Raw genomic sequence first — 16,558 nt, 5'->3', positions numbered from 1 at the left:
ACAAACCTTTATGTATTATCTACTGAATGATTATAGATTAGAGTTTAATAAATCAAATGATAAAGAATTAGAGATTGAGCTAGAATGATTTTCTTTTTCAGACCCCTAAAAAGTTGATTTTCTTCCATAGACCCAATAGAAACGTGACCATGATTTTGAGTACTCATGTGTTTAGCAGACCAATCAGGACTCCATAGTCCAAACATAGAGTGGAGGCGACCTCCTTCCACTAATCCATCTGATTATCATCTCATCAATAGATCCATGGAGATATAATGACTGGAAGGCTAGTTTGTGATACAAGTGGCAATTTTAGCATGCAAGGAATCTTTCTGCCTGCAATTCGGAATTTGATTGCTCTCTTGTCTTCTTTCTCAATTGCTTATGTCCCTCATACTTGTAATAACGGGGCTCATAGTTTAGCCCTTTACGGTTTGGATTGTATTGACCAAGTGGTGTGGAATGAAGATAGTCCTTCATGGCATTTTCCCACTCACTTGCAAAGTAAACCGTTCATTAATCTATTTGGCTAAGGCCTCCTTTCTCAAAAAAAAAAAAAAAAAAAAAAAAACTCAAACAAGTGGTCAAACATGTGGTATTAAATTGAAAATTGGAGAAAAATTGAGATACTAAACTAAAATTATCCCAATAAATAAATAAAAACTAGATTCAGCCCCACCTCATCTCACCCCTACGTACCCTTCCCTCCACGTATTGTAATAGTCAAACAATAATGCTAGTTGTCCTATATTTTTTCTTCCACATTTTTATCCTACTTGATGTGTCATTACTTTACTGGAAGGGTTTTTTTTTTTTTTTTTTAGGTTTTATTTTTAATTTTTAGTGTCCAATGTATGAATGCCATGTAAGATGGTATGAAATTGTGGTATAAAATATGGTAAATGTAGCATTACTGATAGTCAAAATATATCAATCCACGTATTTGGTACAGCTAAAATATAATTAACAACCTACAAACTGGTAGGAATAAAATGTATAAAACAACATATTGTTATAAAAGAAAAATACCAGAGACTTTTTAGGGTATAAATTTCGGGTTTAATATTTAGGGTGTAGGATGCGCCTTTTGAAACTTCTAATATAGGTTTTCAAGTCTCAGGTTTTTGACAATAGCTTTTGGGCGAATTCGTTCAACGAGCAGATATAGCAGACTTGTGCTGAATAAAACGAGTTAGAGAGCACAAAAATGTACCGTTTAGAGCTGTTTCACAGAAATATATGACATGCCATACGAAGCTGACCAATCAGGACATGCAGCATGGCACGTCATTTGCGAACAAGCCAACCAGAGCACCCCAACTGGCAGCACCCCTACTGGCTAGGGAAAAATGTCATCTTCTTTATCGCGTCCTATTAAGAGACACTCGTCAGCACATGGAAATTTTTCACATCTCTGCACATCCATATATGGTCCCTTCTCGTTGGTCCGATGTATCTATATAAACCCTAACGTACAACGTCACAAAATTCACCAAAATACTCCCTAGCTCTGAAAAATGTTCAAAAATCCTATTGACTCGTCTCATTCAGTAGTATTTATTTATGACTTCAAATTCACAATTTTTCTTCCATCAACTTTCAAGTAAATTCCTACTGTTTCTAATATTTTCAAATAAATTACATAAATTAACAATAGTTTAAAACAATTCACCAAAAATACAATAAATTCTGAAAAATCACAAAAAAAAAAAAAATCAAATGACTTTAAAATAAATTCTAAAAAAAAATTTAGGGGAGCACATTATATGTTGTGAATATGTGCTTGACGAATTTGTTGAATGGAATAAACAGTATATATATATATATGTTTGTATATAGAGGAGTGCTCTAAAGCTAACCAGTTAGCAAGTTAATACGAAGCTAACCATGCTTTTGAGTCCACCACATCACTAATCTCATAATCCGAACCATCAATTATTTAGGCCCTACTTCAAAGATCATTATTGTAAAAAATCAACTAAATCGAAAATCATATAGTCATCTAATTGAGATCAAATAAATAGACGATCAGTATTTTCGATAAAAGTATAGAAATAGTTGTTATTATAATCAAATGGCTAAATGACTTCCAATTTTGAAGATTTTTTTCAAGAATGATCTTTAAAGTATGGCCTAAAAAATAAACGCTTCGAATTTTAAAATAACATTGTACAGTGGGCCCAACAGGATGGTTGTTTTATATTAACTCACTAACTAGTTAGTTTTAGAGCATTTTTGTTTGTATATATATATATATATATATATTTGTATATTTGTATATGTGCTAATTGTAATTCACATATATATGTCTAATTTGGTTGATGAAATGCATGTTGAGATTTACTTTCTGATAATGCATATCAAATTGAATATAATCTTGAGAGCTCGTGTATTTAATTTGTTGGCCATTAGGTGGATTAGTAGATCTGTTTCATATGGTAAGCAACTTGTAGCATTCTTGTTATCAATTATCATTTGTAGGCACCTACCATAAAAGGTTGGGTGCATAGATTAAATTGAACCAAAGAATTGTATTTTAACCTATTCACCCCTTAAGATATATGATTGGAACATACTTTTAAATTTCAAGAATTTGAAGAACATATTATTTGCTTTTCACCCTGATTATTGAGCTGTGCTCTTATGCCTACATGGGTTACAAAAATTGTTTAGTCATACATTAGTGATAGTATTACATCAATAATGAATGCACCCTCCAAAAATGATCTTGAACCCGAAAGTTTATAATGATGAGCTGAGCCATGATGCTTAAAAAGGATTTTCTTGTGATCTCTCTAATATGAAGATGTTGCCTTTATCATCCCTCCCCATCCTCATGGTTTCATCAACATATCTATAGTAACCGAATTCAGGAAAAGTAAAAAAATAAAAAAAATAAATAAATAAACCTCTGCAATAATTCGAAAGTCCAAAATCTCAATTAAGCACATAAAAAAATTAATAATACCATTCAAATAAATGATTTAGGATACGTGATCTCAAGCCAACCCTCTGGATTGAAGATTCCAAGCAGAAGATGGTAATTTTTCCGAAACACGTTCATTAACTATAATGTTTCCAAACATAAGAACAAATAATTAAACTCTATTTAGAGCCAAAAACTATTATTTGAGCATATCCGAATTGGAGAATCTATTTTCAATACCAACTAGGAGAAAGTTGAGGTAGCAAATTTGGTACAATACAAAAAGTTGTACTAAATTAGAGGTGACAATTTTGCCAAGACACGACACGACACGATAACACAACACGAACCCGATTTGAAGTTAGTTGATTAGCATTGACCATTTCTTGACACGATCCCCATTATGACATGACACACTAAACACGAACACAAAATGAAACGACACAAACACGACCAATTAACACGAATAGTCACCTCTATACTAAATATGGTATAAAAAATGGAATGGTACTTAAGATATCATTTGAATATTCGTGGGGCCCATCCGCTGCTCTTCCCGTGGGCAACGGTAAAATGTCGGCTTCTTGCGCATCATGCCTTCAGGCAAAGTAATAGTGGTTATAGTTCTAAATGCAACAAAGACCAATCAATCACCCAGATGGGTGGTCGAGTGGCCCTTGTTGCATTTTAAAAGAAAAATCGTTGCCCACATGAAAAATAATGTATGGGCCCGCAAAAAGCCATTTAGTACTCCAATTATAGGGATTCTCGTATTCATACTCAGATAATCCACACTTGGTCTGAATGAGAATCTATAAGAGAATCTCTTATGCCAATCATATATAGTAAGGGCGGAGCTAGAAAATATTTTTTTGGAGGGGCCAAGAATTCAAATGTATTTATTAGGGGACCATTATAGAAACATTTTCCAAAATTTTTAAACAATACTAAAAATATTTTTTAAATGTTTCTAAAAAATGCATAGAGCTACATGTGGGTTGGGGAGGCTTGGCCATCTCAGGCCCACATGTAGCTTCACCCTTACTATATAGGAAGTTTATTGAGACAAGATCCTATACCGGAATTTGGAATCATATGGTCTTTACGGATGAAAAGTTTATTGTATAAGATTAATATAAAAAGTTCCTCGTATTGGATCCTGTCTGGACTAGGTGTTGATGACCCGAGCGTGGATGAGAGAATCACCCTATTTCTATATGCTATTTGAAGGTCTAAATGGAGTTCCAAATATTTAATGGTACCTCAAATGAGAGCTCGCATTAGAGATACCCTTATATGCATGCCACAAATAATATTGTAAACATATACCTGATCTGGAGTGATTGTGGAGTTGTCGTAACTGATCTCAACTCTCTGTAGAATGTGAAAACAAAAAGATTTAAGAACATCACTTGCAGTTGTAATTTAAAATAAAAAGTTGTAGTCAGATTAGAGAAAAGAATAGAAAGGAAAGACTTGTGAGCAAAAAGGTAGAAGTGCTTTAACTGATTTGGATGCTTTCTTGAAGGAGGCCTCAATTGTGAGCCGTCCATTAAACAGATTCAATCCTCTCACATTGAACTTGATTACATTAACTGCTTTGCCCTCCATTTTGGCATATCAGCAGATGTCCAATTGCAAAACACAAACCAAATCACCATACAGTTCATGGAAAAATGGAATACTACTTATAATGGTATTTATAACCAAGTTTACCAAAAAAAAAAAATGAACATGGAGTACTCTAAATCAAGAAAAATTTATTTAATTATTTACAAAATGCTTATAATTAGTAGCTTTATTACAAAATTTTGAATGTGATAATTTGATAAGAAATCTTTGTACCTCAGCAACATTAATATTTTGGAAGAAATCTCCCAAGGAGATGAAGTCCCTCAATCCAAGCTTTGTTCTTTTTGAGCCTAAAATTGTAACCGTGCTGTATAAAAGTTTCCAGCATCCACCCACCTTCCAATTATGGAAATAAATGAAAAGTTTCAAAAGGAACACTCATTACTACCAATCACAATTAAGAAAACAAACTTGAAGAAATATAGAAGTAATGTATTAATTTATACCTTTTCTAAATTTAGAGTAGGATCTGGAGTAGGATTTTGAGACTCTAGCTGCTTCACCAGGCCTTCAATCTCAGATTTCTTTGCAGATGGGACTCCAAAAATCCCTCTATCAATTCCTTGGATAAAAAATAGTGGCAACCCATTTCAATTTTGATTCCAAATTGCTCACTAAGTTAATCAAAATAAGGTAATTAATATAAACATACTTACCTTTGAGTGCTTGGTAAAGCTGAGTTTTAATGTGGGTGGTGGGGGTCTCATCCCCTACTAGGCCAGAGCTTTGTTCTGCAACTCTGACTGTGTAAATGGGCCTAAACCCAGATGAGCCGTACTCACCAAATCTTGTGCTTTGGGTTCTTTGATGTGTGGTTGAGATTAAACTATGAGTAGTTATCACCATATTTGTGGTTCTAAGCATTAGTGGGATTGCATGGAGAGCTGGGATTGGTGGTTGGACAAGCATGGTGGCCATGGATTCCAATCACTAGCACAAGGTGTTTCACTTACTGTTTTGTAATAATCCCGAAGCTCATGGTCATGTAATGGAAGGGAAGGTTGGAGGAAGCAGAGTAATTTACTGACAGCTCTGCTCTGCTTTTGGAGTGTTTTTGTTTGTTTCCATGTTTTTAATCAATTTTCTTTTCTTTTCTTTTCTTTTCTTTTCTTTTCTTTTTTCCTTTCTTTTATAATAGCAACTGCAGCATATATAATAAAGTTTATTCTGGGGTAAAACCCGTATGCATCAGCTTCCCCCATGAATTGAATTTATATGAGGATAGGTTTAGAAACATGTGGTTGAGAGTTCCTAAGCCTTTAACTCATGAGAGAGAGGTAGCCAAAAAAAGAAAAACTCATGAGAGAGAGAGAGAGAGAGTTTTATATATTTCTTCACATTAATAAAAGTTATAAAACTAATCGCATTCATGTGGCATGCCGGGAGAGAGAGAGACTCTTTATATTTTTCTTCACATTAATACAACTAATCACATTCACATTCACATTCACATTCACATTCATGACATTATGTGGCCTCCTAGCTAAGATAGCGTGTAGAGGTGGCAATTCATATGAGTGGGTACTGGGTAGTGCTTGTGTCATTTCATGTTTCATGTTAGTACTAGTTAATCTTAACTTAACCCGTTCAATTAGTCATGTCAAATTATTCAACTATACCTCAATTTATTTATAATCATGTCATATTCAAGTTGACTAATGTATCTTGTGATCTTAAAACGTAAACTTAATTTTCTTTTCTTTTCACGTTGCCATTAAGCATCTTTTATAAAACAAAAATCTATTTAATTATAATGCTAACAAAACTATAAAAAATAATAATAATAATAACTCTATAATTATATAATTACTCATATAATCAAAATTAAAAAATGAGAAAAGTTACTCATTTTCTTCATAGATCATAGAGTACTAGTTAAATGTGTTTATCGTGTTATAATTGTGTTACACATGTTTAATATTAATCTGAACCATTTATTATTAGTATTTAGTGTGTAATGTCATAATCGTATTCGTATCAATAATTAGTCAACTCTAACCCGCTAACTTCGTGTTGGATTCATGTCATCTTATCATGTTGTGTCAAAAATTAACTCCTCTAATAACATGCATGAAAATGAAAACTCAACTAAAGAAAATTAAAAGAACACAAATGTATATGTGCAAAATAAGAGCCAGCCCAACCAGGGGGTCAAAAGGGATTTTAATGTAATGGGTTGCCATTTTGAGGAAAAACCCCTCTTCAATGTAGGGTAAGTACATTGAATGATAAAAAAAATTGAAACCGGTCAAATATTTATTGCATTGCAATGGCAGGCCAAGAAAAATGGGTCCATGCGACAAGAGTCATCTGAACAGGCTGGGATAGTTTGGGGCCCACGCCGACGCAACACCTGACGCAAGCAGATTTCTTTCCGTTAATGGCTAATATACACGGCATAATGCAAAAGCCAAAAGGTTGGTTTAAAACTTTAAATAGGGATTAGGGAAAACTCGACTAAAAAAAAGAAAACCACATGTGCACAATAAGAGCAAGCTTAATGAGAGTGTTAATAGGGATTTGAATGCAATGTGTTGCCATTTTGCGTTAAAAAAAAAATAATAATAAATAATAAAATAAAAACCGTCTTCAATGCTGGGATTAGTACATTGAAAGATAAAAAATATTGCAACTTGTTGAAATATTCATTGCTTTACAATGCGCATGGGCCAAGAAAAATTGGGTCTCACTCGACAAGACTAAGAGGAGCCGGTTGGGCACCACCCACTTATGTCTGTTGGCTCATTGGGCCCATGCCAATGCAAAGCGTGGGCAGGGCCGGCCTTGAAGGAAGGCAAAGTAAACGTTTAGGCCCCCAACTACGAATGGATCTCAAATTTTGTAAACCCCTTGTATAATATGTTAGGTCGAAATAATAAATTTTCTTTTTAAAGCTCCAATTCAAAAATAAAAATAGATTAATTCAAAGAGGCCCATCAATTTATTAAACCCACAACCCAACTACACATATACTCAATTAATTTAACTAAATAAATTATAAAATTTCTATTTTCCTAATATTATGTTTGTTGTTCTGTTATGTTACAATTTTAGTTTTGAATTATTATAATAAATTTTGTGAGTACTTTAGCAACACCTGTTTTAGAGATCCAAGAATAAAACCAAGAAAACAATACCAATTCATGTACTCAAGAATAAAACCAAAATGCCCAGATCTTGACCAAAAAAAAAAAAAAACCCAGACTTTGGAAGGTGCCGTAGTAGCTCAAATGAACAAATTGAAGGTGCCAAGGGACTCGCCGTGCCAAGGGGGTGAAAGCCCAGTGAGTTCAACACTGTGACATGGGCGAAAACTGCCCAACGGCGCTGCGATCCTCCACTGCAACCGGCCTTAAAACGCCGGCATGGCTGCCATCCTCCACTGCCCAACAGCGCTGCTATCGTCCACTGCAACTAGCCTTAAAATGCCGGCCAAACTCGCCGAAGAGAGAGAGCGAGAGAGAGAGTTGCAGAAGTCAGGGAAGAGAAAAGGGAAATGGTGGGTCGAGCTGGGTTGGGTTGGGTTGGGGGAGAGGGGCGTTGAGGGAATTAGTGGTTCTGGGTGGGGGGAAAGGGGCGTAGAGGGGGGTTGGTGGTGCTGGGTGGGGGGAGAGTGGTGAAGAAGATGCTAGTTTAGGTGGGGGTTGCTTGGGTGGGGGTGCGATGGGTCTGGGACAGGGTGGGGGGGTGGCAGACAAGGGGAGTGGACGCGGGGAAGGGTAGGGAGGAGGAGGGTTTGGGGGCGGGGGAGAGGGGAAAGGGGGGAGGAAGACAGCTGGTCGGGGAGAGAAAGAGTGAAGGAGTTGGGAAGAAAGATGGTGGGTTTGAAGATTTTTGTTTAAATGATTTAGAGTTTTTTTAAATATTAAAATATTTTTTTTGACATGGGGCAGCTTAGGTGGCTAATTCGAGTTTAAGTGGACAAAATTAAGGTGAAAAGACAAACATATCTCTGCCACGTCATCAAAGATAATGGCATATTGACAGAAAATCTAACGAAAGTATTAATTTGAAACAAAATGAAAGTTGAGGTATGAAATTGTAACTTTTTGAACTTGAAGTACTAACTTGAAATCCGAGGTAAAGTTGAGGTATTAAATTATAATTTATCCTAAAATTAAATTACCATCAAAAGGCAATACCTCTAGCACGTTTCCCTCAATAAAAACTCCACGACCATCGTCGTTGAGGTTTGCAATCATCCCTTTGTCGTTTGACACTAAACAAGGCAAACCCTTGCTCTGATAGCACTTGACACAGTGAAATCATAAAGAGAAAACAAGTGTTAACAAAAAAAAAAAAGATAAACTGGAGTCCATCAGAAAATTGAGAGAATTCTCAAGTATTTTTATTGATAAAAATATTGAATAATAGAAAGCATACATGAGGGGTCTATTTATAGGTGCTAAAGAGGTGTGAGATGTGCTCAATTTTTGATGTGAGATATTAAGATTTCCTTGTGCACGAAGAATAAAATAGGAAAATAAATAACAAAATTCAGAAATAACTTAAAATGTTGTTTTGGACTAATAAACGACATTATTTGGCCTAAAATGCCCATATATCATAGCAAAGCCGAGTGTTGCACTCGTCTCGCGATTTGCTTCGATTTAATATATAATTCGACCATATTCTAACTCCATACCATCTTCCTCCAAAAATCATAATTTGTCTTTCTTGGACTTGTGACGTCGGATACTTCTACACCAAGTTACGCCATCCCAAAACATCTAAAAAAACAACCTTCAATCTTTTCCAGCAGCTCGTAACCTTCTTGAGCTATATTTTCTCAACTTTGAACTCTTTTTCCTAACTTTGAATCACCTTAATTTTTTAACTTTTTGTATATGAATTGAGGCATCTCTTGTCCTACATCAAGTCCTTTAGAACGTAGGAGGAATTTTAGGTATTTGACATCTTTGATTAAGCCCGGCCCACCAATAAAAGACAAGCCTCTGTGTGGCTTTCCCCAATTCTTGGGTCATCTTGGATGACAGTCCTTAGATCTGTGAATTATGCTCCTATGCTCCTATGGTCTCACATAGACTAGAAATCACATTGGCAAGGGTGATTTTTGCTGCAAGGAAGGCATTTGTATCGATTTTACCTAGAGAAACTGACTTATGGTCCTCTAAGGCTAGTATATTCTGCAAAGGCACGTAGGCAGTATAAAGGCTTTGTATTAAGTCAAAATTTCCCTCAGGAGATTTCCTTCCAATGACTACGACTCTTGAACAGCGGTTCATTGTGAGAAAACTTTGGATTTGTGAATTCTTGAAATCTATACTCTAAACTTCATTTTACGATCCTTATTTATAAACAAACTTATTTAAAAAGTTGCAATGCTTAATAGGTTTACTTTGTACAAATGAGGCCAACGTTATATGTTTTATGTGTTTTTGGCACCGAGCGCTCAGTTGATTTAAAAAAAAAAAAATTGTGCAAATTTATTATAATAAATTAGGAGGAGCTCTTTGTAGACTTTGCCTTAGGCCTCATTTGCTAATTGTGGTGGTCGATTTGATCCCTCTACTCTACTCACATGAGAAGAACATGTGATACCGACAAGACAATGATGGTTGATGAACCAAGAAGTTAGAAAGGATACTTGGAGGTCTAAACACTTTATCCTGCTAAGGTTTAACAAAAACATATTACATATGAGGCGCCCACAAAGCTCTATGTTCCAAGTTCCACCACACAAAGACCAATGCAGCTAGTACTGTTACATTCACTAAATTATGTGGCAATATTTCATTTATTTATACAAATAAAGATACTCACATAAATTTGAAGAACAAATTTGGTAACTTTAGTGTTATTGATGAAGATATACAGCAAAAAGTTCTGTCAGAGCAAAGTACCAAAATGTCTGCTATAAAGATTAATCAACAGCACAAGCTCATAACCAGAAAAGAAAAATATCAGATCACTCACAAAACCACAAGAATTAAGTTAATTCCATGGATATGAAACTCAATTAATCAGGACCAATTTTGACAGATGTGTGTGGTACGATATCATCTACAAATAAATGGAAATGAAATAAGGGATGAAAAGCAATAGGGGAAAGAAAATTGTATAAATATTATGTCACACATCACCTTTGAATTGGCAACAAATAAGTTTAAAACCTTTACTGGTATGGTAGCAAAAGAATAATTATATTTCTTAAGCATCAAGTTGACTGAGATGGGGTTTTTATTTCAGTGACTGCAAGAACATACATTTTTTGCAATGTCTTCTGCATGCACTACAATTTAAGTTAAAATGAGGGGTGACAATTCCACTTAAACAAAATAATAAACTAACAATTAAAATTTCAAAAGTGAACAGAGATTTTATGCATCCCATGTGTATGATACTTCTAGTAAATAGAAACAGAATAAAAAACATGTGATTATCCCGCATGAATTGACAATAAAACTTTTGCCTCCAAAGCTCTCTACAATAAAGCTCTGAACCCAATTCTAATTTCCCAGGTGTCAAATTCATCACCATTACCATGTAACAGACAGAAAAAAGATGGAAAGGATCAATACCATTATTTCTCTTCATATCATGCACATCTCTTCGAGCATGGGCTATGATCTTAAGAATGGCTATATGTCACATTTCAAAACACCTAGAGTTGCTTAGAGAAAAGATATGAAGAGAAATGTATGGATCACAGGGAAAATGCTCCAAACAGTTTACCAGAAGGTAAATCATAGTGATGCCATGGAATAACAAGCAATAACCCAAAAGTAAAATCTTCCATTGAAACCGGTATTACAAAAAGGTATTCTTTAAGTTATATCTCTAAGAAGGAAAGTTCCTTCATTTGCTAAACTCCAAGGAAAATTTTCCTTGCCTACTCTATTTCTCATGGCCTCATAATGGGCCAGTTCTACATTGGAATTACAATGAATGGTTCAAAGGAAGAATTATAAGAAAATTGTTGACTTTGCAGCAACAATGAGTAAGCTTTGAAAAAAAAAAAAAGATAATAATAATAACTATAAAAAATAAAATAAAAACCCCACCAAAAGGAAGGGATCTATAAGGCCCAAAATTATGTAGGATTGTTAATTTCTAAGCCACTAAGACCTATAATGATGTCTCAGACAAAATGTTCAGTAGGGTATTCATGTTCATATCCATTATAGTCATAGTATAGCCTCTCTCCCTTGGCAATATCACGAGTAGCCACCAATAGGACCCGACATTCACCGTTAACACTGTATCTCACACATTTACAATTCTGCTTCTTCTTACCTTCCCTGCACAATATTTGATACATTTTAAGCATGATAGATTCAAACATTCTCAATTCTCTTCTGAATACAGAAAAGATGGTTATATAATATGAAGTTCATTGGAGCCCACAAACAAGTAGTGTTGAGCAGTAGAAGTGAAAAAAAGTCAGATAGGCTTACAGGGTATGATTGTTGATGCCATTGATAAATCGAGCAATGTTTCCACGTTTATCAGGGCATATGACAAGACTTTTAGATGGGTCAGTTGCTAAGAGAAGCGTCATCATACTGTCACAATCGTCATTTTCCCGATGCTTAATGTAATCCACATCACCGGTGTATTCAGCAATAAAGGTCAGATCCTTAATCTGCTCATCAGCCTCTACTGTAAAACTACATGAAAAATTCAACATGCACCTACTCAATAAGCAGGTACCATATATAGATCACTGCAGCACAAATTAATACAAGATAAAGTTACCCTTCACATGAATCAAAAACTACTGTGAGGGGAGGGCATTCGCCTCTTTTACACATGGCTCTGCAGTGTTCCAGTGTCTCAGTATCTTCTTTCGAAAGAATCTAATAACAAAATACCATTACTTACATCAAATGATAGAAAAATTATATACCAGTTGGCTCCTATAATGCCAACCAATAATTCTAGAGGGAAACTAGAATGAGAGAGGCTGAAAACCTGCATGCCACCATCTTCAAACTCAGACTGATTTGCAGATCTAGGAGTCATTCCCGGCATGTAAGTGAGATCATCACTGAACTCCATGTGCAATGCTGTTAAAGCAGAAGCAAGGGAACCCATTTGTTTCAGCCTCTGAGCAGGATCTTCTGATGGAACGAACGGCAGTATTCTTCTTCTTCTCTTCTGCAACACTAATGATCCTGAACGTTTCCGTCGCTTTCTAGCATCTACAATTTAAGCCATAACAACCAAGTAAACAAACAAACAAGCAAAGGAATAAACTTAAGAATAATTGTATAAGGCAAGTAGAGTACAAACAAATAACCTACCATCTTTGATCTATGTAACATTGTTTCTAAATAAACAATTCAATTTAAGGAAAAAGTCAAATATTATAAAGATAGAGGAAAAATTCAATCTATGCAACATACATCTTTGGCCTGTGTAGCAACGCATGCCTACGTTGGCCATTTCGTTATATTTGTAGTACAGCCACCTTAATGATACAAACTCCTAGCTACAGAACATTATGACAAAGCCCGCCAACTTCCTACTTTTTCATCACCAAGTGGAATGACCTTCTAACTAATTGCTCTCCATTTCAAATTTGTATACGTTCCATTCTACTAAACTAGTGCAATGCAATTTTTCAAAAATGGACTTTAAGATTCCATGAATGCAAGTTATTATAAATTCAGTGCTCATAGACATCCATTGCTTTTTCTTTTTTACATTTCCCCTTTTATCTATTGCTTCACAGTTAAAAGGTATACTCTCTAATGATATTAAGTAATTCTACTTCTCTTCCTATTTTGCAAGAATTTTATGAGAACAGATTGTATTTAAAAAGAAGAAAGAAAATAAGACTTTTAAGAAGAGAAACAATAAATCACTAGAATTTTAATACGATGGATACATCGAGGGAACTTAAACCTTATATAATAGTGAGATAGTTAAATTTTGTTTGATCAAATCATCTTACATAGAAAAATCTAAGCTAACTTTTAATAGCTGTTTTTTTTTTCCCCCTTTCTTGTAAGTACTTAACATTTTCAATAGGTAATTGTTATATGTTAGTGGGTTAGCAACCATGAAACATGGATATAGGATACGTACATATAAGTAGAAACATTTTTTTGTCCTTTTTGGAAACAGCGGGCATATGCAAGGATACACCCTCAATACAACAAGGATACTTCCAATATACATTTGGATCACCTTTTTTTTTTTCTCTTAAAATAGAATATGGACTTAAATTGTATAATTAACATGTTTCTTGTGTTAACTTAATAAAAGTAGGGTCTATTTTTCTATTTTCAAATGTTGAAGGGCCATATAAAGGTAAATGCATGAAATTGAACCACACCCCCCCCCCCCCCCCCCCTCTCTCTGTTGGGGGATATAATGTGAATGCACTCTTTTGTTTTTTGTTACTACTATTTTTCCCGAACATTTTTTATGTACATTAGGTGCTTATTTATCTTTTGAAACAATAATTGATGCAATTGTGCATATGAATAAATATTCTTTTACTATTTAGTTCACGTATCCCCAACGTATCATATCCGAACCTTTCAAGTATTGGCGTACCGTTGTAATTATACCTTTTATTCCTATAGGTGCTTCCTAGGTTAGCAATAGGATAGGTCTTGATTCCAAGCTTATGTAACCACACCAACCATGGCATGTTCACCTTTAACTATGCTCAATGAGACTAGCATTTCTGATAGACTATGAGCTATCATAAGCAGCAGCAGCTTACATGAAATTTAAGTCAGAAACTAGACAAGTCCCAATCCATGGTTAATTCCTGACAGTATCATATGCAATTGAATCCTACACGAATGGTTTATTTCCATGCTAATTTATTTGGGATGGAGATAGCACATCGGAGGAAAGCATTCCTCTTTGTTCTTTAATATTTTCGGCAAAGGACTTTATTGTCTAGAGCAATTTGAACATTGGTTATGCAGGAGTTATAACTTCATATAATGAATATAGCAGAGACTGTTGTTAGTTGTAAGTCTCACCCTTGGAAAGTCTCCTTGCTCTATGGCATATCAGTTTATGATCCAAGATCATACACTGACTTCTAGAATTATTTAGATCAAAATATAAAAAATTTGAGTAGAACACTTTATATTCCATTTTGACACATTCCGTTGTCATTTAAAGGATTACATACATGCCATAATGTTATTTTAAGCACACATCTGTCTATACATATACAACTACTAAAATTATTGTGGTTATGTCAATGTAAAAAGGCATAAAGATGACATCTTTCATTCATAAAATTTACGCCAAAAGTTTTAGCCTCATATTATGAATGCTAAGTATATAGCCTCAAAATTATGAATGCTAAGTGCAGATAAACTTTAACCCATTACTTCTAAAATTCAAGCATTATCCACAAGCACCATGAAGGTAGCAACATCTTTGGAGTTCGTATGGCACGAGCCAAACAAGTTATGAGGCCCAACAATCCACCTGTTTTACTAAATAATCTTCAATTAAAGTTGGTTACGTGGAGCTATTGTTAGATCATTCATCGTCCGACAATTGCGGTCATGTCACAACATAGATTTATTGCTTATTTAATTATGAATTAACTGCAGAGATTCTGCAGGATCAATTTGATTTCTCGCAGATTTGGTAAGGAGTGATAATAAATGGACATTATGGACACTATGTGTGAAATCCCTGTATACTCAGGAAATAGCACTCCAAAAAGTATAAAGTATTCCAAGTTAGGAGATACCCTTTTAAGTCCTATGAGAACATCTAGCCCTTACCAAAACTCTAACAATAGATTGTTAACAAAATGTTATGACATTTTTGTTAGAATATAACACAACAGTTAACCCACATTCTAACAACAAAAGTTTTCTATAATTCTAGAAAGCCAACAAAAATTTATCACTTTTGTTGATGACATTCCATGAACTCGATTTTGTTTATGATATTCTTCAAATAAATTATCTTCTTGACACATCCTAATTTCGATTTCACTTTCATACAAATTCTATGATCAATTTCTCATTGCCTTTCATCTTAATTGGCCTTACTATAATGGCTAAAATTGTTTCATGAAGCTTTAAACAAATTCTACACAAATAATGAGTATCAACCATAGGAACAAGAACTACGAGAAATCGATAACAAAAGCTATATGAATCGCAATGTCGACCACCACAATCACCATAACGTACGATATTGTACCAAACTTTACCTTGAGGAGAGGCACATTTCTTTTTGGCATCACTACATTTCTGAATCCGAAAGAAATCGATAATCTTTCTCTGCGAGAAACCTACATTACAACAAACAAAAAAAAAAGAATAAATAAAACACGGGAAACAAGGAAAACATAAACACATTGAAAACAAAAACAAAAACAAGATAAAAAAAAGTCCCCTACTTCTTACTCTTCTGTGTCCGGAGCACTTGGGACAGAGCCAGGATCCAATCGGAACAATGGCGACGATCGGCCTCAGGCATTTCATGTGGAATCCTTTATCGCATTTGTCGCAGAGGAGCAGCTCGTCGGCTCGGTCGCCGGAGCCGCATTGCTCGCAGCTGACGTCGCTGTAGTCGGCTCGCTCCACCACGGTGAATCGCGCCTTCGCCATTACCTCCGCCAGCGGCTTCACCTTCTTCGGAGGAGGCGAGGCAGGCGGCGATGGGCGGCGCGGCGCCGAGGTGCGCCGGTTGAAGCGGATGAGCCGCTGAGCTGGAGCCGCCGCCGCCGCCGAGAACGTGGTGGCTGGAGCCATAGGGGCAGAATTGGAATTAACGAAAATGTAGTGGTGGAAGGAAGGAGAAGAAGACTCGAGAGTGGTGCACTTAGTTTTGTATTTGTTGGTGGTCTTTGCAAAATGTCTCTCTCTCGCGGGAGAGAGAGAGAAAGGGAAGGAGGGGCTAGGCTGTGGTTGGTGACGTGGACAGATGTTATTGGGATGTGCTAATGTCAGCTGCTTGGGCGCATGGAATTAACGTGCGCACCCTTCTGGAGTGGTCTGAGTTCCTTACATTTTAGCCGTTCGCAATTGTAAGGACCAA

The 16,558-nt window shown here is 35.5% G+C and overlaps 2 protein-coding genes across 9 annotated transcripts; both read right to left on the bottom strand.

Moving 5' to 3' along the window:
• Positions 1 to 2,562: 2,562 nt before the first annotated feature.
• LOC147283805 (Plastid-lipid associated protein PAP / fibrillin family protein) lies at positions 2,563 to 5,666 on the bottom strand. Of its 8 annotated transcripts, XR_015122418.1 has the most exons (8): positions 5,215 to 5,666; positions 5,005 to 5,120; positions 4,772 to 4,894; positions 4,433 to 4,531; positions 4,256 to 4,300; positions 3,401 to 3,523; positions 2,994 to 3,067; positions 2,802 to 2,854 (listed from the first exon to the last, which is right to left on the bottom strand). XR_015122418.1 is itself a non-coding variant. In XM_086245055.1 (7 exons), the coding sequence occupies exons 1-6, from the start codon at positions 5,474 to 5,476 to the stop codon at positions 2,972 to 2,974; spliced, it is 741 nt and encodes a 246-aa protein (XP_086101181.1). In that variant the 5' UTR covers positions 5,477 to 5,666; the 3' UTR covers positions 2,563 to 2,854; positions 2,969 to 2,971. The 8 variants fall into 8 exon arrangements, 4 of the variants coding, with proteins under 4 accessions (XP_086101181.1, XP_086101180.1, XP_086101182.1 ...); XM_086245055.1 differs by lacking the exon at positions 3,401 to 3,523 and having other exon boundaries at positions 2,563 to 2,854; positions 2,969 to 3,067; XM_086245054.1 differs by lacking the exon at positions 3,401 to 3,523 and having other exon boundaries at positions 2,563 to 2,854; positions 5,215 to 5,665.
• Positions 5,667 to 11,300: 5,634 nt separating this feature from the next.
• ATXR5 (TRITHORAX-RELATED PROTEIN 5) lies at positions 11,301 to 16,357 on the bottom strand. The gene is made up of 6 exons (XM_086244869.1): positions 15,918 to 16,357; positions 15,729 to 15,809; positions 12,494 to 12,723; positions 12,278 to 12,378; positions 11,977 to 12,189; positions 11,301 to 11,820 (listed from the first exon to the last, which is right to left on the bottom strand). The coding sequence occupies exons 1-6, from the start codon at positions 16,270 to 16,272 to the stop codon at positions 11,661 to 11,663; spliced, it is 1,140 nt and encodes a 379-aa protein (XP_086100995.1). The 5' UTR covers positions 16,273 to 16,357; the 3' UTR covers positions 11,301 to 11,660.
• Between the last annotated feature and the right edge of the window lie 201 nt (positions 16,358 to 16,558).

The sequence above is a fragment of the Dryas octopetala genome, chromosome 5, assembly GCF_963921425.1.
Source record: "Dryas octopetala chromosome 5, drDryOcto1.1, whole genome shotgun sequence".
Taxonomy (NCBI): Eukaryota; Viridiplantae; Streptophyta; class Magnoliopsida; order Rosales; family Rosaceae; genus Dryas; species Dryas octopetala.
Note: the sequence above shows the minus strand (reverse complement) of the source record. Positions and strands in the feature narration are given on the sequence as shown.

Excerpts from the sequence above, each read along its gene's own strand:
- LOC147283805 (XM_086245054.1), bottom strand. The coding sequence starts at position 5,476 with ATGGCCACCATGCTTGTCCAACCACCAATCCCAGCTCTCCATGCAATC. Across the intron at positions 4,532-4,771 it reads AAAATATTAATGTTGCTGAG|GGCAAAGCAGTTAATGTAAT; the intron begins GTACAAAGATTT and ends GCCAAAATGGAG. Across the intron at positions 3,068-4,255 it reads CCACAATCACTCCAGATCAG|TTAATGAACGTGTTTCGGAA; the intron begins GTATATGTTTAC and ends GAAACATTATAG.
- ATXR5 (XM_086244869.1), bottom strand. The coding sequence starts at position 16,272 with ATGGCTCCAGCCACCACGTTCTCGGCGGCGGCGGCGGCTCCAGCTCAG. Across the intron at positions 12,190-12,277 it reads GTTTTTGATTCATGTGAAGG|TTTTACAGTAGAGGCTGATG; the intron begins GTAACTTTATCT and ends TTTTTCATGTAG. Across the intron at positions 11,821-11,976 it reads GGCATCAACAATCATACCCT|GGAAGGTAAGAAGAAGCAGA; the intron begins GTAAGCCTATCT and ends AATATTGTGCAG.